The sequence below is a fragment of the Lissotriton helveticus genome, chromosome 9 (genome assembly GCF_964261635.1).
Source record: "Lissotriton helveticus chromosome 9, aLisHel1.1, whole genome shotgun sequence".
Lineage (NCBI taxonomy): Eukaryota > Metazoa > Chordata > Amphibia > Caudata > Salamandridae > Lissotriton > Lissotriton helveticus.
Window position 1 is genome coordinate 285808744 of NC_136070.1, and position 24322 is coordinate 285833065.

Genomic DNA, 24322 nt, shown 5'->3' on the forward strand with positions numbered 1-24322 from the left:
AGTGGCCCCAGTAGTTTCAAGAGGTCTTTCTGTTCCAGATTGGGTTTGTTGTGCAAATATTTTTTGTAGTTTTAACTTCCTTACAAACTTGAATACATCTATTCTTGTTTGTACCGGGTCGAATTTTGATGTGGGACAAAAAGTTAATCCTCTTTTCAGAACCTTTTCTTCATGAGCATTAAGTTGTCTTTCGGAGAGGTTCACTATGGTTTGCTCATCCTTTACCATCTCCCTCTCCTGCCCCTGCTGCGAGTTACCATCGGTTGCGTCACTTGCGCATTTCCTCCTGCCCCTCCTGCCCCGCCTTGTTTTCCTCTTTTTTGTTGAGGTTTCTGTGGTGTTTGGCCTTGGGGGCGGTGTCGTGTCTCCTTGAGGACCTGGTACTCGTCTAAAAAAGGAACCACAGTTGTAGTAGGTGGTCCTTTCTTTTTTCCTTTGTCACCTCTCAATGATTCGTCCTCCGACATTGATGCTTCTGACTCGGAAGTTACGACTTCTGTTGCAGCCAGGGTCCCCTGCGCAAGCCTCTTCCTTGTTGCGTCAAACTTGTTCGCAAAAGTTGGGATTCTGCCTGGCAGGTAATCCTGTTCATCCCTTTGGAATTTAGTTTGTTTGCGTTTTTTTATGCCACTCTCATAGTCTTTCAGTCTTTTCATCATTATTTCGCGCAAATCTTCTGCCATCTTAGTGTCTTTTTCCTTGCCAATGAGGTCCTCTAGTCTCTGTATCTCGGCGAGGGCTTTCTCCCTATCGCTCCAGGTGTATTTTATTAACATTAGCAACATTCCTTTGCTCATATCTGCAATGTACGCCGTCCAGTCTTTTAAAAGTTGTGGGTCCGGGTTTTCATAGGAGGGTATTGTGAAGATTCTCAGCCCCCTTGGGACCCTGTTGCATTCCACATAATTTTGGAGCGAGGTAGCCTCCCACCACTTTCGAATTTCCCTTTCTTGAGTCCTCTCAAGTTGTTGGAAGAGTGTTTGTAAATTGTTCATAGGCGCTTTCGCTGTTGTTGCACCTTCTATTCTTATTACGGCTGTATTTGTGCTTTTGAAAATGTCTGCAGCCTCTTTCTCTCTCTCAGCTGCGCGGGACATTATTGCAGAGCAGGGGTTGAGCGTGCTCACTTCGCGCTGTTATTACAGGTATTGCTTGGGGGGGGCGCAGTAGCAGTTTTAGGGGGTCTGCCTTGATTGGAATAAAGTGTTAACACTTACAACATTTAATTTGCAAAGGAACAAAATGAGGGGGTTCAGTTTGCCATAGAAATTATGATTAGTGCTGAAGAAAGAAAAATTAGGGCACATTTTGAGTGACTTCTCAAATCGTCTTAGGCTTCATTAAAAAAATTCTGATATGCAGTCTCCCAAGATGGCCACCAGAGACAAAAGAGCCCAAATGTAGCCCAAATATCAGCCAGATGTAGCCCAACTATAGCCCAATGACAGAATGTCCCAGAGTGTTCTAAACAACAACTAGAACGCTAACAGTCTTACTTATGACAAAAGTATGGCACACCTGAAGTCATCTTGATTGGAATAAAGTGGTAACACTTAATACATTTAATTTGAAAAGGAACAAAATGAGGGGTTTCATTTTGCCATAGAAATTTTATATATATATATATATATATATATATATATATATATATATTCACTGAAAAAACCATAGGTTACACACCAGTTATAGTTAGGAATTAGCATTTAAAAAACCTTTGAAATTCACTGAAAAAACCATAGGTTTCACACCAGTTATAGTTAGCTGGAAATTTTACTCGCATAAAACCATTGAAATTCCCACGTTATAGTTAGTTGGACTCACTATAACTTGCACGTCTGCAATGCACTGCTGATGACGTCACATATTACATCACTCATGCATATATTTAAATATTTAAACATTACTCGCTAATATATGTATTCACTAAGATACACTTAATAAGCCAGTTAACCAATCAATTTTTTTTTTAAAAACACTGTCATGAGTGATGTAATATGTGACGTCATCAGCAGTGCATTGCAGACGTGCAAGTTATAGTGAGTCCAACTAACTATAACGTGGGAATCGCAATGGTTTTATGCGAGTAAAATTTCCAGCTAACTATAACTGGTGTGAAACCTATGGTTTTTTCAGTGAATATATATATATATATATATATATATATATATATATATATATATATATAAATAAAAGCTCCTCTGACAAAAGTCAGTAAACCAGCACTCGTAGTGAGTTAAACCACTTGATTTATTGCACAAAAGGAAAAACGCGTATCGGCTCTTACCTTTGTCAGTTTATATTTATATATATACATCCTGCCTAGAAGTCAAGTCAAGAAGAAATTGAGCCACCTAAGTATCTAGTATCTTTAATGTTTCCAGTCAAGTTGGGAATCACCACTGATGAATCCATGCATTTCTTCGCCACCCGAACAGATGTGTGGTACTAGATGGCAGAAACTGAGTTATTTTTAGGTGAGCACCCAGTAAGTCAGTAAGTCAGCGGGTTAAGTTAAAATCAAGGACAAACAACAGAAGAGTAAATAATGTACACAGGAAGCAGCTCTTGAAAAAGCTCACTTGGACATAAAAGTGAGCAAATATAGCCACTCTAAGGAACTCTGAAGCTACTACAGATTTAAACGAAAAAAGAGAGGATTCAGATTCAGAGAGCCAGACTAAGGACTCCCCTATCAGCCAACAATGACTGTGGACGACCTCACCTGAGGCAGTAACTGGAGCACCATCTTGTTAATGTTTGATTATTCTTACTTAGATGTAAATGCTAGAGATGAGTATGCACTTGAAAATCATGAGGTAGATTTAGTCAAGGATTTACCAACATTCGTCATGTTGGTGCAATGATTGATATAAGTAGGCAGGGCGGGTGTCTCCCGGGATAGTGATGATCATTTGATGAGACTCCCATGGTTAGATGGTTTTAGTGTCGACAAGAGCAATATCTCAATTTATTTAGTGGGTTTATGCTGTTGTGTCAAGAAGTTCCTGATGACTTCTGCTTAAAATTGGGTAGGGAAACCTCGAGCCCACAAGAGTTGTACACCATAGATAACAGAGGATGAGACTGAGAGGGGCATGTCTCGCTAAATGGCAGATTAATGGTGGTTGAGAGCATGAGGGGTGTAACACTTGGGGAGGTGGAGGGCCACCAACAGAAGGTACATACTCTGGTGTATCACTTAAGGCAAGTTCAAATGTATGGAAAAACAACAGTTGATGGACAGAATGCAGAACAATGTCATACGTTCACCCCAGTACAGAGATCTGGGCCTAAATCCATCGTTTTTTTGTACTCCACACCACCCAAGTTCAGACATGGCCATATGCAAATCAGCCTTGACCCTGTGCCTCATGGGAACAGTCCAGCCCGAACTCAAACCCAAGTTCAAATGTATAACATGGAAAGTGAGAGGGTGCAAAGTGCATGCTGAACTAAACACTAGAATGTGCATATAGTGTGTTTACAGGAAACACATTTGACCAATTAGATAACTGAGAATTAGATAAACTAAGAATGGAGTGGAGGGCACAGATGCAAGACCCTACCTACTGAGCAATTCCAAGAGGTGTGCTTATCTGAATAAGCCCTGGAATGCCATTCGAGGTTCAGAATAGATATCTTGATGAAGGGGGCATTTATGCTGTAGTGGAGGGGAAACTGAATGGTGAGGATGTGATAGTAGGGTGTAAATATATTTAAACGTGAATCAACTACAATTCCTTGATACCATGATGGCCGCTTTGATCAAAGCTCAGTATACATCACAGCTCTGTGCATGGCATTATCACACAAAGAGTGAGCGCAGCAATGCCAGTTGATTAATACAAGTTGCATGGTTGCTCCTGACACTTTGAGGTACTTCTATTTCTCCGCAATACATAAGCTTTATACTAGACCAGGGGTCTCCAACCTTTTCTGTAGTCAGACATACTTATTTTCAATGAACATCATCCTGAGCAACTAATCTTATTGGTATTGTAATAGTGACCGCATCAGACAAGATTACATTAGTGTCTACATTATGCAAGATTACCAGCAGTGATCACCTCAGTGCATCAGGCAGGCTTGCCAGCAATAATGTTAAAAAAGGTATGAAAATTTGAATTTTTTTACATGGGTAATAAATAGGAGCTATAGCTGCAATGCCTCTAGCAACAAGGTAATATTAGTAATATGTCTCCCCAACTCCACATGATGTATCACTCCAATGTCAGCTATAAATATGTTTTGGAAATTCAACCATTTTTTCCAAACATCAGCTTATGCGTTTTGAAAATACACACATTTTCTTCTGGCATGCACACGTTTCAATTTTGGTATGCATATATAAATTTAGCTAAGCAAAAAGTTCTCATTTATTTGGCTGGGCTCCACAAATGAGAGGTACTTACAGGTACCTGGAGAGCTACCAGTAGCTCACAAGCTACTCATTGGAAAAGCCTGTTCTAGACTATGTACATTCTTGGTGAGTGGAGAAATAGACTGTAAAATGGAGGCGGTTGCATATATGGCCCATACAGAGTTGAATCATAATCCACTTAGGGCAGCATTGGTATGGGGCACAGCGAGGCCAGAGGTACCTACCTGGAGGCTACAGGTAGCGGTGTTACATGACGGACCATTTAGAAACGGAATCAGAGATCAAATAGAATTGTAAATGATGAGACTACGGGCAATGGTGTATGGAATGAGATGCGTTTAAGATGGTGATGCGTGGGATATGCATCAAAACCATGCATGGAATAATCTTGATATTGAATGAACATATAGCAGATGAAGAACACATGACTAATGAGTTGGAATCTTTGGCGCTGGTCCACTCTACAAATGTGTGTCCCTGGTTTACACGAGGACGAAAATTGATGGTTTGGTAGAGCTACTCCAGGGAGTGTATTACAGTGGAAATATTATGTGCTAAAATGATTAGGGGATAAGAGCGAGGTGCTTACGGCCTGGCTCCTGCGGGAAAGTTTTCCCAATCAACACTTATGCGCTGTGTGTTTTGGAGGGGAACAGTCACTACTGCACAATTCGAATTGATGAAGCATTCTCTACATACTGTCAGTCTATATATGTGCTGCTCCTACCATGTGCTCCCTGGGAAGGATTGCTGCATTCTTGGAGGGCACTACTGTGATCAGATTGGTGCAGGAAAGAACTGCACAATTAGACACTCCTTTATTGATCTAGGACGTGTGTAATCCATTGATCAGCTAGCGACATGCAAAATGCCCGGATTGGATGGCGCACCACCTTTTATAGAACCTATAAACAGAGATTTGCTCCCAGACTATTAGCAGCCTATATGGAGGCTTTGAAAATGGTATGCCACTTAGCTCTACAAGAGAGGCCCTGGTGGTGAGACTCCCATCATAGGGCAGGAATCCACCAGGTATTAAATCCTACAGGTCACTTTCCCTGTTAAATACTGAATACAAGATATTGGGGAAAATACTGGCTAACAGGCTACTGCCAATGATTCAGATTCTGGTCCATCAGGATCCAAATGGATTAATCCACGAATGCTGCACATACACAGTCTGCAATGTTTGTTCTCAGTGATGGAGGAGGCCCCACTGTTATACCAACATGTCGTGATATCTTTATGTTGACATTGAGAAGGCATTCAATAGACTTATCAGTACGTATCTGTTTTAGCTTCTTCCCAGGATGAGGCTAAGACAAATGATCAGAAAATGAATTGCATTGTCATACGCCGGGATGCTGGCAAGGGTAGGAATGTGGCGGATCATGGTAGCACAAAGGGACATAGGTAGAGGGATGAGGCAGGGCTGTCAGCTGCCCTGCCCCCCATTATTCATGACAGCAATGGAGTCCTTGGTGTGTGCACTGAGGAGATGTGGCGGAGACTGGGGTAATCTGCCAGATGGGCTCCCTGTTGTGTCACTACTTGTGGATGATAATGACTGAATTGGCAGAGTTTGAGAGGATCTCTGGACTCCAAGTAATCTGGGACAAGTCCTGTTTCTTCCAGTTAACACTCAGGTATGCCCCAGAGATATCCCAGGATATACTTGAATGTTTAAAAAGGGAACTAGAGACTGTCCCATACTTAGGGGTGCAAGTGAACCATACAGATGGGAAATTAATGGCAGGTAAATTGGGTAGAGCAATTGCAGCAGTTCTGCAGTCCATTCCCTTTTGGAGATGACTCCCTCTCTCGTCTATGGGTCGAGTGGCAATAGCACAAATGATTTTACTCTCTCAAATGCTATACTTTCTTATTTCATTGCACCTAGCAATTACAAGATTTTTTTTTAAAGAACAGAGTTCACTTTTATTGGGTTTGATATGGGACAGCTATCGTAAACGTGTTTCTATGAAGAAAAGTTTTGGGGCCTGTTGATGTAGGAGGCCAATGGGCTCCAAATGTTGAGATATATTATATGGCTGCTCAACTACAGTGAGCAATGCTGTGGATGGGTGATAATGAAGATCTGGATGGGGCGTGATGCTTGACTACGACATGGGGCAGCTTTCTATATGAAGCGCTGTTAGGGAGAGCGAGCTTCAGAGCTTTATGCATGATGGTATGTTGTTACAGAAATACCTGAAGTGGATACAGCAACCCCAGAACCCCCTGTGGTGTTGAACCGGGTTTCAGCTGATTGCAAAAGTACATAATAGGTGCTCCTGACAAGAAGCGGGTGTATTAAATACCGATGTAAGAAGGGGTATCTTGGTAAATAAGAAGGGTTAAGGGAGGATAATGGGCCGGGACGAGGTCAGTTTATCACATATAACGCTTTAATGAGGTGCGCTGCGCTCACTTGGGGTATGGGAGATAAAGAATCAGAGTAGAGAGTTTAACCATGATCCTACCACGGGGGAACGCCAAACGAGCAGTGTCTGTGCTACACAGAGGACTGGTTCTTGCCTATTAACTAGATAGTGCTACACTGAAAATTAAATGGGATGAACGGATTAGTAGGGAGCTGACAGAAAGTGAGTGGACTGTGGTTTTGACATATATTAAAAAGAGCAAATGTACACGGTTTAATTATTTACATCTGATCTATCTCGCTCCTGCACGATAGTTCATATATTTCCAAATGCGAGGGATCAATGTCCCAAACGTTATTGGGCAAAGGCTAATTTGTTTTCTACATGGTATGCAAATGCGATCCGATAAAAGCATATTGAAAGGGGATTATCACTGTAGTATCAGAAGTGATGGGTAAGAAATGGGACTTGCGCCCCATGCTCAGCCCATTGGGGCTTGGGCAGGAAGACTATGGACGTGGCTCTGTGATGTGGGACATGAGGAGCGACCCTTTCTTGTACACAGCTAATGTACAGATGTTCGTCCTCTGGGGGATGGTGGGGTATGTTGTGGGTATGGGGTGGGTATAAGGATGCCGTGTACTGGTGGGGTTAGGACAGTACACAAGGATGTGATCCCAGGTTTGTTACACCTGTACTCGATGAGCGTGCGGGCTCCTTTCTTCCTTTAATTAGCTCAGTATATTTGCATAGAGTAGAGTACTGTATGAAACCCTATTCTGAGGTTGATGTTATTATTACCAATAACATGTTCATTTGCCTACATATTTGGTCAAACCTCTATCTTTGCCAATGTCCAAGTTTTGAATAGAGGGTAGGACAAAGCGAACCGTATGCATGTGTAAATGCTTGTTTTTATATGTCTGGAGTGCAGGCTGGACTTGTGTTTTTCCTTGTACTCTGCTGGGCCTGGGTATCGAGATCCATTCACAGGCGCCTTCTCTGAAAGACTGTCTTGTCTGGATTTCCTTCCCCTCCGTCCTTTGTTCTTGAGATTCAGGGTGTGGGGTGGGGCTATCCCCTATGCCCTGAGAGGCTTGTTCATGCATGGCCTTGTGTTTAGGGTGGGGTCTTGGCTCCACTACAGTGGACCATTGTCGTTCTGCGGACCCTTATTGTTTGGTGTTTATGTTTGTGATGCGCTGTCCTCTGTGTTCCCTGCTGTTCCTGGGACTACATGGGGTCAGCTATGTGTGTCCAACTCCTGGCTTGACCAACCTCCCCATTTTTGATCTTTGATTATGATGGAGAGGGGATCCGGAGATGGTCTTCATCCTCCTAAGTACTCTGTGGTTGCTCAGTGATGTTGCAGTGCAGAAATGAATTCCGTTTCCCTGCAGCACATCCTGATTACCCACTTTTTTGTTTGGTATGAGAGTTGTTTGTGGGCTGCCCCTTGACTAGGTTCCAGAAGGGGCCAGTCCCTCCCAAAGGAGCCCCCTGGCTCACCTAAGGCCATTCACAAGTGAACAGCCATCCTGTTCTTTCTTGTAACGCTTTATGTGGTGCCAACCGCGGGCTTAATCTGCCTAATTCTTTAAGGGAAACTAAGCATTGACTGGCCATTGTTGCAGCTATGAAACTTGAAGTTTTCATGCTCAAATGAATAGTAGGTGTATCCTGTGACAGTTTCACTATAGCTGAAGAGACAAGCTTATCTCACAAGCTACTTAAATGACAACACCAGTGACATAACTAAAATATTCTTGAAAGAACGTTGTATTTCCAAGAAATTAAAATGCACATACAATTAGTACATGTGCAACTTCGTAGTGGTTTGATTTATTTTCTTTCTGTTTTAATGCAATTCCCTACTGGCCGCACAGTATTAAAAATATTATAATAGCATGCCATCGTATATGTAGTGGTAACTAATACACTTTTGGCACTTACAAGGGCTGTAACATTCACAGATATTACTATTACGCACTTTGGAAGGATGAAAGGCTGAGTTAATGATTTTGCTTAGCATAATTATGTGTTTAATTTCTGTGCCATTGAGAGATACATTTTCAGTTTTGTAGTCTGTACCCTTAAAACTCTTAAATAATGATAAATTGGGTGATGTTTACAGTTCCATTTTTTAAGGGGCGTGATGGACGGTTTTATTGCCATTGATTTAGTCCCTGCTACTAATTTTGTAGTTTATGGTGCTTTGATAATGTCTTTTCATACTTTGGACTTCTTTGTTCTTGACTTAGTGCATGTATTTTAACTATGTATTTACAGGCCCATGATGGTTCCACCGTACTGTTATTCTGAGTATCGGATGGTGTTTTTTTATTGTGTTTGCTTGACTGTTATGCTTTTCCTTGTAAAAACCGAATAAAGTGTTAATGGTGATGATAAATCGAGTGAACAATAGTGATTAAGTGGAACTACATAGAACACAATTAAGAGTTACATTTCCACATCTGGTTGGCTGAGGGCAGGTGCATGCAATATTTATGATCAGTTGACTTGGTACATGTTAAGATTAATCCTGTTAATGTGCTGCTGTGGGACACCATTCTAATGTGCATTTATTTTGGTGAATGAACTTTCATTGGTCTAAACATTCATTCTTTGGTGCAATTGTGCAATCTTAAATTCAGATTTACGGTATTGGTTCAAATGTGCTTTGGTTAGAATGAATATACAGTTCATTACCGGAATGTAAATTCTTTTTTTAATGATCACTTTCATGTATTCAGGAAGTTAATGAAAATTACTTTGTTTCAAACATTGAGAGACTTTAGTCGCATCTACTTTTATTAATATATTTGCTTATTTATTGTTAAATGTGATTGAAGTCCCTGTTCTATGAAATAATTGTATGCAAAAGTTTTAATAAAAAATGACAACACAAGAAAAAAGGGGAAAAAAAAACTTTGTTTAAGTCCATTTCATTTTGTCTGGAGAGTCAAGGCAGGATTGGCCATTGTTCCAGTCTGCCATTTTCCCAGTGGATTGCAGTCTTGGGGCTTCTTTTAGAGCAGGTATGGACCCCTTCTAGTGGTGGTCTCCTGCAGTGTGGGGTGGGCTGATTATCCTGCCTGGGATGATTTTAGTTTCCAATACGGCCTTGGAATCGTAACCGAACTTTTATTTGTGATACAGCTGTGGAGTACTGGCTGTATAGTATTTTCAAGATACTCATTGTATATAAATTCGTTTTTTCTCTGTGAACATCCAACTACATCTAGAGTGTTTTTCTGAAACAGTAAAGGTTGGTTTAACCCATATTAAGATGCACATAGATCAAGTACATGTCAAGAGTTGTGAAATACGAAAAAACTAGATATCAGAAATGTGTGTTTTAAGGTGACCTAAGAATTCATTTCATTTAAACAATAATGAATACACAAAGGGTGTCCTGGTACTTGGATTCCCCATCTGACAGTGAAGTTATTTAATTCTAGACAAATGGGGGGTTATGTTTCTTACCAAGTGATGGCAGGTCTGGATTATGGCACAAAGAGAGGTGGAACGAGGTCCACAAAACCACTAATTTTTAGCAGAAGGAGCAGCCACCACCTAAACAGAAGGCATCTGAAAGGACTTTTGTGTATGCCTAGTTAGCAGACCTAAGAGTCCCCGTGGGTATAAGAAAAAAAATCCTTCTGAAGATACTTTGGTCACACCTCATGAATGGCTTTATAAATCATTCAAATTCTTAAAAAAGATTCTCTGGAAGCCATTTCAGCTTTGCAAGAGAAGAGTAAACTGAATCAGTTATTCTCAGTCCTAGTAGCAGTCGAGTGTTCATGTTTTGGACTATCTAAAGTTTATTGATCAAAGGGTTGGGCAAAGCCCAGTTAAAATGGCATTTCCATCAGCAAAGCTGGTTGAGATCGCCTCTTGAATTACAAGACGTTTGAGCTCGTTAGGGGTAAATGCGAAAATTATTCTCTACGTTTTCAGGATATGGAAACGGGGAGAGGCCAGCTTACCTATATGTGAAATAAAAAAGTGAACGTTAAGCCTGAATCAAACATAACGCCTAGGTTTCTGACTTCAGTAGTGCTGATACCAGCCAGAGGTTGGAGGCCACCAGCAAGTGATCCAATATAGAGAGAGGAAGAGGTCCATCTGTAACAGGCATCTCTGTTGTCTCTGAGTTCCTTTTTAACATGTAAGCTGACATCCTGTCTCTTAGACATGCTTGGAAGTAAGAAGAGGCGTTGGCCACATAATCATCTAGAAACAACAAAATGTGTGGCTGTCTGAGTGGACATAGAAGATTGGGTCAAACTACCTGATCAGTGGGGATAAATATATCTCAAATAAAAGTAGGGCTAAGTGAAGATCCTTGTGGTGCTTCAAACTTCAGGAAAGTAAAGTCCTACTGATACAATATCTATGAAGAAACCTGTGTTGAAATAGTGTTAAAAAACAGACTTCATAAAATCATATTTCGAACTATGAAATTCTTGCTCAGTATTCACCATACGTGCAACCAAGAACACACTCCGACATTTTTAATTTGAATTTTCCTTGAAGAAGGTAATTTGATACTAACTAAAACAGCGCCTAATATCGACACGCATATAGGATAAACAATGGGCTACTGTGTGTTTTGTTTCTAAGAAGTGGCGTGTAAAGTTGCAATGCTTTGCTCTTTCCATATTTTGATTAATCTTTAATTGTAAGGTTGCAAAGATTTAAAAAAATGTACAGGCGCAAATAAGGGGGCCTGTGCAGCAGGGGTACTGTTTTTGCCGCCGCACACGGTCAGAAGAATACTGTGTGCAAGGCTATTTTTTACCAGATTCAGCTGCCAATGTACTGCTCCTTCCTCATAAGTTGACAGTAGCAGGACTTTTGTGGATTGGGAAGGACAACTCTGCATCGAGATGGGCAGTGGTGATTGTGTGTCCCTTCTGTCACCCACCCCAGAGTGAGAGCATAGTTTTCTGCAGCCGGATATGCTGTGGGATACCACACTCACAAAGTTTATATTTTGCACACCCTTAGTTCTATAATGTCAGGGAGGGGTTTCTGTGACATGATAATCACAAGGCAGAGTTGTTTGTGAAGGACAACTCTGCATCTTGTTGGGCAGTGGTGATTGTGTGTCTCTTCTGTCACTCATCCCAGAGTGAGAGCATAGTGTAACAGATTTCTACAGCAGGATATGCAGTGGGGTACCACACAAGCAAAGTTTATACCTTGCGCACCCTTAGTTCTGTAATGCCAGGGATGGGTTCCTGTGACATGAAAATCATAAGGCAGAGTGGTTTCTGAATTTCAGGAACTCTAGAACATGTTATCTGACATGCATTTTTTATAATGCAATTTTTTGATTAGTAAAATTCTCATTTAAAATACTACTACACCCTACTGCTGTATGCTGTGTAATACTAGAACACCTTGTATCCTTGTTGTTAATTCAAATCTATAATTCACAGGACAAGTGTAATATCCAAAGAATTATGGAAAGCATACAACCCATAGGCTTGACATAATTCCTGTGAAACATGTATTTGAAACCATTGCCAAGAAGACATTATAATTACGATTCAGAATTTTTTTAAAACATTGATTTTCACTATTTATGGTCAGTTGTGGCGCCATAGTGCCATAATTCACAGGATATACACTGCAGTAACAATGGGACATGGTTATGCCTAGTGGGCACTGGTGCAGATAACAGCTAAAGGCCCAGGCCTTGTGCTCAAGGACCCTGCATCCAGTACCATTGGGCACCCACGCCTTGTGGCTAATGCTTCTCCTTGCAGGACAAATTAGGCAATGAGCTCAGGACATGCCTAACGGTTCTCTACATTTTTTTTGAGTCAACATTACAAAGAGAAGTAACTTTCTCGACTTGTCAAAGACCGATGTCAGAGCCTAAACCTACAGATGCTACAACATCCCTTCTTTTCTTTTTGCTTGCTCTCACGTGCATCTTCATGGCCTACCTGTGCTATTTCATGGCTCTCACATGTGAAGAATTCTAGAGCCGAGCCTGGCTGCCTGATTTGCCCGTTGTGTTGTGGGATTAAGTTCGGCCTGCTTAGCCTGTGGGTGTGGGTGTGGGTGTGCGTGTCTGACACCTCCTTGGCTGCTGTGAATGTCTCTTCTCTGTGCGGGGTTGTTGACCCGTGTAAAGGCCTTTTGTGCCCTTTTATTTTGTGTCGAAAAGGAAGAACAAGAGAACCCTACTCACTATGGAACCAGGGGGATTAAGTATTTTAAGAAAAACAGTGGTTCCTGTGGAATATTATACTTAATAATGATTAGAAAGGCAAAGCGAAAATCATTTAGCCAGGGGTTATGGGTGATGTCAAAGAGAAAGAACACACATACACTGACTTTGTTGTTCAATAGTTGTATTAAGAAATAAATCGTAAATGAGTTCTCAAATTCATTCACATAAGAAAAAGGTATTTACTGTTGTGTAAAGTGTCCCAAGTGAAATATGAACCTGAACAATATAAGTGACGTTGTGTAGCAATATTTACAAGGTTTCAAAGACTTTTGTTTCAGAAAGCGACCACAACTCCATATTTTACTAATACATAGCCCCTATACAATGATAGAATGCAATTTCAATGGTTCACTTTTTTCTTATTGTCAATGGCGTTTCGACCCTATTATGGGTGTAGGGTCCCTTCAGGACCTACAGTGTTAGGGACATCTGGATGTGGAATTGCTGAGGTATTTGTGGGGTGTGTGTAACCCTTGTTGAAGTGAAAAGAAAGTACTCACTAGGAAACCCAGCCGGGTTCCCTAATGAGGGCGTGAGCCTAGTAATCCTAATTAAGTTAGCTCAATGGCTGCTCTCTGTGCTTCACAATTTCAAAATCAGCAGTGGCTGATATCTTTTGGATTGCGGGTGCTCCCTGACAGTGTATATCCGCAACTGTGACGATTTCTTCGATTTTGATCAAGATGGAAGGACCGCTTCCGTCAGTCCTCCGCGATGCAATGACGGAATTGCATTGTGGAGGACTGAGGGAGCGGTAAAATATGGAGTAAAATATTTGTATATTTTGTAAAATATGGAGTTTTGGTCGCTTTCTGAAACAAAAGTCTTTGAAACCTTGTAAATATTGCTACACAACGTCACCTATATTGTTTAGGTTCATATTTCACTTGGGACACTTTACACAACTGTAAATACCTTTTTCTTATGTGTATGAATTTTGAGTATTCATTTACAATTTATTTCTTAATACAACTATTGAACAACAGAGTCAGTGTATGTGTGTTTCTTTCTCTTTGACATCACCCATAACCCCTGGCTAAATGCGATTTTCGCTTTGCCTTTTATTTTATGTGGCATCTGCTGTTTGGGTGTTCCCTGTGCTCTGCTGTGGCTAGGTCTGAACCTAAATTTGGATACGGGTGTCCAGGTGCAGGTCAGTGCATTGCTTGACCTTCTTTTGGGATGCTCTGCTTGCTTACTGTTGTGATTACCATTTCTGGGTTGCTTGCTTCAAAGTGTCCATGTGTTTTCCTTGGAGTTGGCTTTCTCTACTTCTAAAAGGATGCTTACTGTGCTCCCTGGTAGGCTGGTAGGCACAAGGTACGTCCAGGCAGGCTTGTCCTCTGATTTTTTTCCCCATACAACTAGTCTCTGCAGGGGTAGTGAAGCATTCTTTTTAAATTCTGACGCATTGTTGGGCTCTTCTTTTGCAAGCTTCTACCTGCTCAGGTGCCTGGGAACCTGCCTTAACGGTGAACCTGATAAATGTTCAGCCAAACTGGCTCAGGGCTGTGTGGTTCTTGCTTTGTCAACCTCCTCACTCTTTGTGGATCTTAGGCTGAATACTACAGATCATGGTATGAGCGCTTGTGTCCACTGTGTTTTGGAGGTTTTGTTCTGCGCCATTGCTCTGCCTTGGTCTTGGGTGTTTTTGGTCACTTTGGCTGCGCCCTGATTCTGGGGCACTCCGTTGCTCTTTGCCTCCAAATGCTTGGGTTTGGAGTGGGCGACCTTCATGTGGCCTTCTTGCTGGTGCCTTGCTACCCCAGCATCCTACTGTACCCTCCTTTTGTGCTGAGGGGCCATCAAACTGAATGCATGGGTCAGGGTATGGTTTTACCCAATGGATCTTGGGGCACTTTGACCTCCAAAGCTCCAGGAAAGTGCTTTGGTTGGCGTGTTGGAGCCTTTAGTGGGAGCCCTGCCTTTCCTTTTTTGATGATTCATAAAAGGGGGTGGTGGTGGACAGAGCATCTGAATTAAACAGAACACTCATACCCAGTCAAAAGATCAGGGCTTGATCCATCACCGTTTTTTATGAATCGTTTTGGCCACTATAGGAGTGGCAGGGTATGCTCAGACATGAGTCCCTTGCTCACTGCACCATCAGGACTCAAGCAAGCCGGGCCGAAGACGGCTGCAATGCCAGAAATCGGTCCCCGGAAGCTTGTTTCCTTTCCAGTAAAGAATTGGCTTGGTAGTTTGGTCTGCCCTGTTCCCATGATGCACTGGGACAGGAACAGACTAATTTGCATATAGCCAGGTTCTGAACTGGGATGGTGCAGTGAGCTAAAAACCGGTGTTGGATCTAGCCCTGATCTCTTGACTGGGTGAGAGTATTCTGCTTAATTCAGAAACTCTGTCCATCACCACCCCTTGTTGTTAAATATTTCCTTTTTTGATGTCCTTTCTTAGTGCTGCAGGAGGTGGCTTCTCCAGTAGATCATTTTGACAGTATTCATTATAATCCTCTCTTTGGAGGCCTCTGGTGATTCTCGTGGAGTTCAGTGGTCTTAGCTGTCTGCTGGGCCATGGGGCATTTGGGACTTTTGCTCCTCTCCATTTTGGTGTGGGCATTCTGGTTGGCCCTCCTCCTGTGCTCCGTTTTGTGCTTGTTCTCCCACAGGCATGCTTTGTCAGCTATTGTGTGGCTTCCTGGCTTTACAAGTCCTCTATCCTATTTTTTATTTGCAATGGGATCTGGTTACACCTTCTTGCTTGTGCACCCTTTTGGGGACAGTCCATGGACTTGAACCCGCTCATATCTGGGACTAGTTGGAACTTTGATTCAGGTGCTCCTGTGTTTCTCGCCCCTGTTGAGCTTGGTTGCTGGAGGTTCTGAGCTTGAACAACCTGATCTGTGCTCCAGTGTGCATAAGCATGCACTCGTATGGGATGTGCTAGTCTGTAGCCATCTTTATCCTATCAACTCAATGGCTTGTAACATCATGGCCTTTGTGTGGGGTGTGATTTCCTCTGGAACTTACTTGTCTTTTCCCTTGTGTGCTTTATCCAGTGGACAGGATCTCTCCTGAGGTTGGAATGGGCATTATTCCACTGTCTTTGCTAAGGGTTTCCCCTTTTGTTGGCTGTTGGTATCTGGCTCAGTGCGGGCGCTCTTGCTCCCTTATGTTGGGCATGCCATAGTTCATAGTTAACTATATTTATTGTATGATTAATATACGCTTTAAAGTACATTGTGTTGCTCTATTTAAATACAGGATTTTCCATGTTTTTCTCACGAACTGCACTCATTAAATAGAAGTGTTTTTTTTCAAGCTGCAATATTGTTCTGGCTTTTTCTTCTTGCAGCACATCAACAGTTCAGACATCTGTTTATTAAACAGCTTAAAAGACCTTTAATCCGGAGGAAATTCCATGTTATGACTTATCATTTTCTCTCAAATGGTATATCCTTTCCTGGAGCAAAGGTCAGAAGCCCGAGTATGCAGAATGTGGGAACCATTCACTTTCCTTCCGAACAGCAGTGTACAAACCATCCCTCCCTCATAAAGTCCTACCCAAGCCACAGTTCAACACAAAATATTTATCTTTCCTTGAGCCTTCAAGCTGAACCAGATCACAGTGGTTTATCTATGAGTGGGCCTCATTGGTTTCTTAACAGGGTTAGGAAGGTCAATAGTCACTGTATAAATTAAGGAAGTGTGGATTGTTTGAGCAGCAGCAGAGAAGAAACATTCTTGCTTACAGACCTCTCTCTATAAGGACCTAGAAACCAGCTGGTGCATGTGCACTTAAGTTAAGCTAAATAACATAAAACATATTCAGAGATAAAGCAACGAATGGAATTAGAAATATTGGACCTTAAAGTACAGCAGAGTATTTTTCTTTAATAGAGGGACCATGGTTGTAGAGCAAAGAGAACGAGCGGCGGGCATAAAGGGGCAGAGGTCAAGAGAAAGATGGATGGAGTGTGGGCTGCATGATGTACAGGTCCTGGCAAAGCAGGGGGTTCCATTTTGTACACCGCAAGCATACACTCCATCCAGGCACCCGTATTCGGTCTGCTGGACACACACGCACAGCAGTAAGAATGCCCCCCCATCTATCCTAGGGAAGTGCAAAGTTCTACTCCCTGACTACTAATGGCTCACAGTTACAAAGTGTTTTAGGCCGTCCTGGCAGTCAGCAACAAAATAGCGCCATTCCTTCCTAGAGTTTTCACATAAATGTTCCTCTTCCACACTTACAGAAAGCAGCCAGAGTGCTGGAAACATACCTTTACATTACAAATGTACACCACATTTACAATTAGGCAATGGCTCTGGGTACTGGGACGAAAAGGTTACAGGGAGCAGCAATACACATATTACGGTTTGGTTTTTTTGGGTGCAGAAAGAGAGGATGGGAAGAGGAGTGGCTTAAGGATTTCAGGGGAAATTACATTTGACACGTCTGTCAAGGGGTCGATATTCGATGCTTCTAGGAGCAATTTGATGCGTTTTTACAAGTGGCATATTAAACTGCAGCCTTGTACATAATATCTTAAGGATAACTGTAACATTGAAATGTAGCACAGGCAAATCCAATAAGCAATTTCATAATCAATTCCATATAGCAGAGGTTTCTTCCTCTGTGATCTTAGACACATGAACGCAGAAAGAAAACAGACTGGTACAAGGTTACTCACCAGAGTTCTTATCAGGCAATCTGTTTATCCTCCAAACGATGGAGCCATAGGCATGTTCATATTTGGCAGTTCCCAGAGTCACCCTCATGGCTGGCTCAGACCCAGAAATGCTGGTTGAGCCAAAACTGGCCTGTCTGTTCACTTTCGCTTTCAAGGACTTCTCTCCCAGCATGCTATCCCTGCGAAAGTTTTTGATCCACTCCGTAGGCACAGGATACCGGATCATGACATTTTCACAAGGGACCTGAGTGAGGGGGTCGCGATTGGAGGAGAATCCAGTTGACATCACCAGCCAACTCTGGAGCTCGACCTCAGCCCCCTTCACACAAGCCGCAGTCCTAATGGCAAAAGGCAGTGTTTTCTCTGCAAAAATGGTCCTAAATCGCATCAGTTCAAACTTACAGGCATCCAGAGGATTAAAGACAACCATCCTAGCACCATGGAACACTTCTTCATCCACTGATCCGTGGAACTGGCAGTCAAACAGTTTGATCCACCGCGTGGTCGTCGTAGGCATGATGTCATGCCGGGAGACAATTTCATTGCCTTTAATGAGGATATCATTCAAACCCAACCTACAGTAGGCAAGCCCAGAGAGAAAGCTCAACACATAAATGTGCGTCACCACAGAGTGCTGGAGAATTCTATTGTCTTTTTTAGCTAAAATGCCATGGAACTCATCTTTGACGTCAACAGTAATCTCTTCTTCAATGTAATTTAAGCCGACAGTACTGAGATCTAGTGTTGCTGGCAAGTTCATGAGTGCATCACGAACTACGTTTATAAAACTGACAAACTCTTCATAGTCTGGGGTGCCCAATTTGATCACTTGTTCCTTCTCTGCTGCATGTGAAATCATAGGCTTTGGCTGGTACTTTCTCTTCTCCTTGTAGAAGATTCGATCAATCCGAACAGTGTGTATCCTCCCACTGTCATCGTAGTTCTGCAGCTTTGGCTCAGAAATCTCATGACAGATCTCCAGTTTAAATTCCCGGAAAGGCTTTTCGAGTCCCTTTTCATAGAAAAGTTGTATAAATCCAGTTTCTGTCAGCTTGACACAGATGGGTCCCCAATGCCTAGAGGACATAATGTTCTTCTTCTCAGGAATCCTCAACATCAGAGTCCAACCATCTTTAGGTTGAGGCCTGGCAAAAGTTAAAGGTGGTCCAATGGGCTCATTAGGTTTTATGGGGTCATCCGGCAATGTTGGACTTCCTGGAAGATCTGGATCCCCGATTTGAAGCTGCTTCAATTGCTCAAGGGCCTCCGACTGGGAACGCCTTTTGTTGTAGTCCTCAAAATTGATAGTGTCAAGTTCTTGGCAGATAACATAGAAGGAGTCTCTCTGGTCTCTCCCTGGTGCACTGGTGACTGAAGAGGTCTGAGAGCGTTTCTCCTGTTCTTCAAAGAATGAAATGAAAGGATTTATGGGAGATGGCAGGACATCTTTCAAGGATTCATCAAGAAATGGATTTGTGGCCTTCACTGGGGAGAGAGGTTTCTTCAACGCTGAAAGATCAAGCTTTTGGACTTTTGAGAAGTCCACCAGCATGCTCTTAGGCCGTTCTCGCTTCTTGAAAGATCCAACAAAATTTCGATTGGCATCTGGTACTGATGAAGGTTGGGGGCTCTCGGGCTTCCCGGAAAGATCACTTCGTAATGGTGAGGAGGGGGTGTCATCCTCTTCAAAAGTGACCCAGCTTGAAAAATGAGCAGATCGTGGGGCAGTCGCATGCCCGTTAACAGGTATTCCGTTTGTCTGCCAGTTGACAGTATCCATATCTATCTCATCATCTTCTTGAAAAGATGAGGAATTGTCTGAAAATGAGAAACATGAAATGGTAAGAACCTGTTCAGTAGTGCTAAAAACATATTTATCTTTAATCACTGTAAAGAATGTAAGCTTTTATGGTACGTAATGTGCACTTTTTTAAGATGATCTGTGGATGTTGTCAATATGAATACTCTGCTATTCATCATCAATAAATATTACTAATATTATTGTGTGCTTCTATGACAAGACAAATGATCAGTAGAGACACGATTGAATTATCCACAAAACAATTCTCAAGATTACTACTTTTTCCTACTAGGAATTCCTAAGCCAAAGTCCCATATCCTTTTGACAAAATAATATACACCAAAATCAAAATTAACTCATTCAACATGGCGGGGGTGCCTAAACCATTCTACACAATGCTACTAAATTTCAGTTTCAGACTTTACTAACATGAATGCGTCTGCGTTCAGTCCACAACTTAGGCAGGCAGTTGCTTAGTTAGATTTAGGAATGTACTAGTCATGTGGATAAGTAGCATCAGCCCTCTCTCCCATGATGCACTGTCCAAGAACTGACTCTCTCTGAAAAAATGCACGTAGAATCCAATGTACAGGAAGTCAGTAGGGGCTCACATGCAGAAACGATAAGCACTTACAAACAGGCGGAGGGCCAGGCTTAAGCAAGGAGTTCAAGGTCATTATCTCTCTCCTGAGGCAACATCGCATGTGTCTCAAGTGCACTAAATAGTGTAAGTTTGACTCTCTGATGGAGACTGAAAGCAATACACAGAAATGAATTAGATTGCAGTATTTTTAGAAGATGAATTAATGAATCAAACAAAAGTGGATATCTCTCTCTGGTATGCATACTTTGCAACTCGGATTGATTGGTTCTAGTGTGATGACACTGCAAACAAGCGTTTGCAACGCAATAGGTCACGCCTTTGGTACCTTATACGTTTTTATTTATGAAGCACATTATCCTGGGTAAAGTGAATCTGGTATCTTAATGACCTCTGCTGGTCGTTTTCTATGAAGACAGTTAAATAGAGGCAGTTGCTGGAAAAAGTAGCCCTTTAGAAAAAGCAGAAGGAGACAAGTCCATGGACAATGTTCCAAAGCCCACACAAAATACATACAACAAATCTTCCAGACAGTGCCAGCTCTGTCTAGGCTCAACCTAAAAAGGCCAACATATCTCCCATAAACTGCTCATTCAATGGTCCTTCTTTAAATGTAGAAATATGCAAGCCAGAGAGTTTAAGGGCGGACATGACCTTCAGAGTATTGAACATGTGTAAGACTGAAAATATTGCCAGATGCCTAATCTAATTGTTTAACTCCCACATTAATAGGTTAATAAAATGCAAGGGAGTTTGAAAGATCACATGGCACCAGTAGCATACGAGTGTCAAGTCTGACTTCAACACATTTATACCAATGGCTGTGAATCATCATATCCTCCCTAGTGAACACAGGAGAGCTACTACCTATCACATCGGAGGCATCACCCCATTTGCAAACGACCATTTAAGTAATATCAGGAGCATTCTCGTCTGGACTTTACCCCTAATCAATGAAGACTGCATGGCAGTCATCTAGAATGCCATCCACAGGCCGAGCCGCTATCTCAAAAAACCAACATCACTGCAACATCAGCTATGGCTTATGAGGCTTATAGAAGGTATTGCAAATGGAACCTCTTTGTGCTGTCCATCTGACTTAGGAATGTACTACACATATTGAACATACACTCCCAGTCATGCATCTCCCGTTTTTGTACTGGTCCACCCACTCCCACACTTGCTGCAGCTTCTGGTATCAAAAGCCTGTTGTAAGCAGCTGCTTTTTAACCACAAATTACCTGTGTCTAATGTTGCTGTGACAGATGTGCTGTCATTATCCGACTATTCTATTCTATTGACCTGTTTTTATAAAGCACATGGCTACCCAACCACGGGCTTCCCAGCGCTATCAGAACTAGTTAGAGTGAGGATAGTTAACATGATTAGGGGAAAAGACAGGATTTAGTTTCTTTCTAAAATTCATGAAGTCGTCATCCATTCTTAGGCTCATAGGCAAAGAGTACCAGAGTTTGAGTGCTAGAAATGTGAAGGAGTGACATCCACTTCTGGCTTTTTTGACTCTGGGAGGAACGAAAAGATCATTATTGTTGGACCTAAGAGCTCTGTTGGTATGATATGGGATAATCAGCTGGTGGAGAACCTGTGGGCCCACTTTTGCCCAGTGGGTTATAAAGTGTGCCTTGAATTGTACTCTGCAACTTATGGGGAGCCAGTGAAGCGTTTTGAGCACTGCACGTACTGACTGTGTTTTTGGGATGCCTAGCAATATTCAGGTGGCAGCGTCCTGAACGATTTGGAGTTTTTTTATGCCCAACAAGCAAACACAGATCTCTGTACTGGGGTGAATGTATGACATTGTTCTGCATTCTGTCCATCAATTGTTCTTGGTGTTTTTTTATGATCGGCACTGGAGTGCCCAAGTAAAGTGAGTTGCCATAGTCAAAGCCGTTAAGAATTAATCCTTGAATTAAAATTCTTTGTAACTCCATCGGGAGCCATTTGAGAGTCTTCCTTAAGGCTCTCAGGAGGCCAAAGCAGCTGCCTGCCATCTTTTTTTTCATGGGATGCCATGGAGAGATGTCTGACTAGAGTGATCCTAGGCACTTAACTTCTAGCTTGGGAGATGGGTATTCTCCTAAAGAGGGAGGCCAGCAGATCTGTTCCCAAAGTCTGGGGTTATGGCCGACCACCAAGAGCTCTGTTTTCTTCCTGTTTAGTTTTAGACAGCTGGCTGTCATCCATTTGGAGACCTTTTCTAGGCAGCAGTTGAGACTCGAGGAGATGGAGGCTGTAACTTTTTATTTTATTTATTTATTTATTTATTTAATGCGATTTTATATAGTGCGAACATTACCCGAAGGTGTCAAAGCGCTGTACAAAAGAACCAGTTGCGTTACATAAGGACTTTGGATTACATGAGTTACATAAGAGATATAAACAGGAGATAAAATATTGCAAATGTACAAGTGGAGCGAAAGGAGGGAAAAATTGCAAATGTACAAGTTGGAAAGTCACTCAAGGAGGACATAGAAACAGATAAACTCTAAAGTCCCATAGGAATGGTAGTAAGTACACAGGTCTACTACATATACTAGTGGTTAGAGTTATATACACAAGTGGAGTGAAAGGAGGGAAAAATTGCAAATGTACATGTTGTAAAGTCACTCAAGGAAGAGATAAAAACAGATAAACTCTAAAAACACATAGGAATGGTAGTAAGTACAAAGGTCTACTACATATACTAGTGGTTAGAGATATAAATGAATACAAATTGCAAATTCACTCAGGATTACATTTTAAAAGCGATTAGGCTTGGACAATTATAGATTACATATTTGCAGGGCGATAAGGAGACAATCAGTTGAGTATCGTCCGCGTAGGATACCATCTTAAAGCCAAATGAACAGACGATATTAGATAAAGGGTGAACATATACATTAAAAATGTGGGACTCAGGGAAGAGCCCTGAGGTACTCCACATTTCAACTGATGGCTTGTCTAAAGAAAAGGCCCCTTGCTGACTTGAAAGCGGAGCTCATCCAGAAATGAGGCACGCAATTTTAAGGTATTCCCCGTAATGCCTATTTCTTCCAACCGGTGGAATATAATAGGATATAAGACCATATCAAATGCAGCACTTAGGTCAAGAAGGATCAGTGCTCTTGTGTGGCCATTAAAAGTGCTGTTTATTTGCTACAACCCGCACGGGAGCCTGTTTGAGTGGGATGAAGAATATTATTGGCTTCCAAATATTTTGCAAGGTGCCTGTTTATTGTTTTTGTAAGATTTTACTGACTCCAGGAAGTAAAGATATGGGTCTGTAGTTTTCTACCACCTCAGGATCTACAGGTTTTTTTTTTAAGTAAAGGACTGATGATGGCATGTTTCCTTTCCCCTGGAACCTGCAGTTATTCAGGGAAAGGTTATAAATATCGGTCAAAGTGGAAAGCATTACATCTCCCGCTTTCAGTAAAATGTCTACTATTGAAGCATGTTCAAGTAGAGAGCTTGATTTGACTGAGTTTGCCACAGCAATGACTTCCTCTTTGACCAATTGGGGAAATCTGGACAGTTCTGCTTTTGTGTTATTAATTGTGGGTCTTCCATCTGTGTTGTCTTTATTGCATACTGAACCCGATAGAGCATCTTAGATATATCTCACTTCCCGAGAAAATGGTTTGCAAGTAGTTCCCAGCGTTCCACAGATGGGGGAGGACTGGCTTCTGGTATATCAGGCTTTAAGAAAGAATTTACAATTTTGTTAATTTCTTTTGAGGAGTATAAGGATTGCTTAATCCTTTCTGCAAAGTCGTTTTTTAGTCACTATGGATGGCATGCTGATATTTTTTAGACGAGATTTTGAAGACCTGTTTGCAAGTGTCATTGTAATTAATTCTCCAATTTCATTCATATTTTTTACATTCTCTTTTTAGTGGTTTTAGTTCCTGGGAGAACCACTGAGTTTTATTACGCGGTTGCATTTTCTTAGTAGTTTTTAATGGTATTATCGGCTCTTCACTGTGCTTTGCTGAAGGATGCTTAAGTTAGATGAATTAATAAATAAATAAACAGGTAGTGAGTGGGCGGGGCATAGACCTGGCGGCAAACTGTATGGTGGATTTTTTCTATTATCCTTACATATAGAACGCACTTTGATTACTCACCAAGACGACTTGCCGAAACGTAATTGACAAAGCCTGTTACAAGCAACTGGTTTCCATAACAACCAAGAAAATGAAATAGACTATCATATTTTGTGCAACTGCTTACATTGTTTCTGCTGCGCAA

General features: G+C 41.8%; 1 protein-coding gene across 1 annotated transcript in view; it reads right to left on the minus strand.

Annotated features, from left to right (window-relative positions):
- Nucleotides 1-24322, minus strand: part of STON2 (stonin 2) — a 382439-nt gene that overhangs the window by 89614 nt on the left and 268503 nt on the right. Inside the window, exon 4 of the mRNA XM_078659997.1 lies at nt 17670-19487. Within this exon, the coding sequence (XP_078516123.1) occupies nt 17670-19487 (1818 nt within the window). The remainder of the gene's footprint in view (nt 1-17669; nt 19488-24322) is intronic.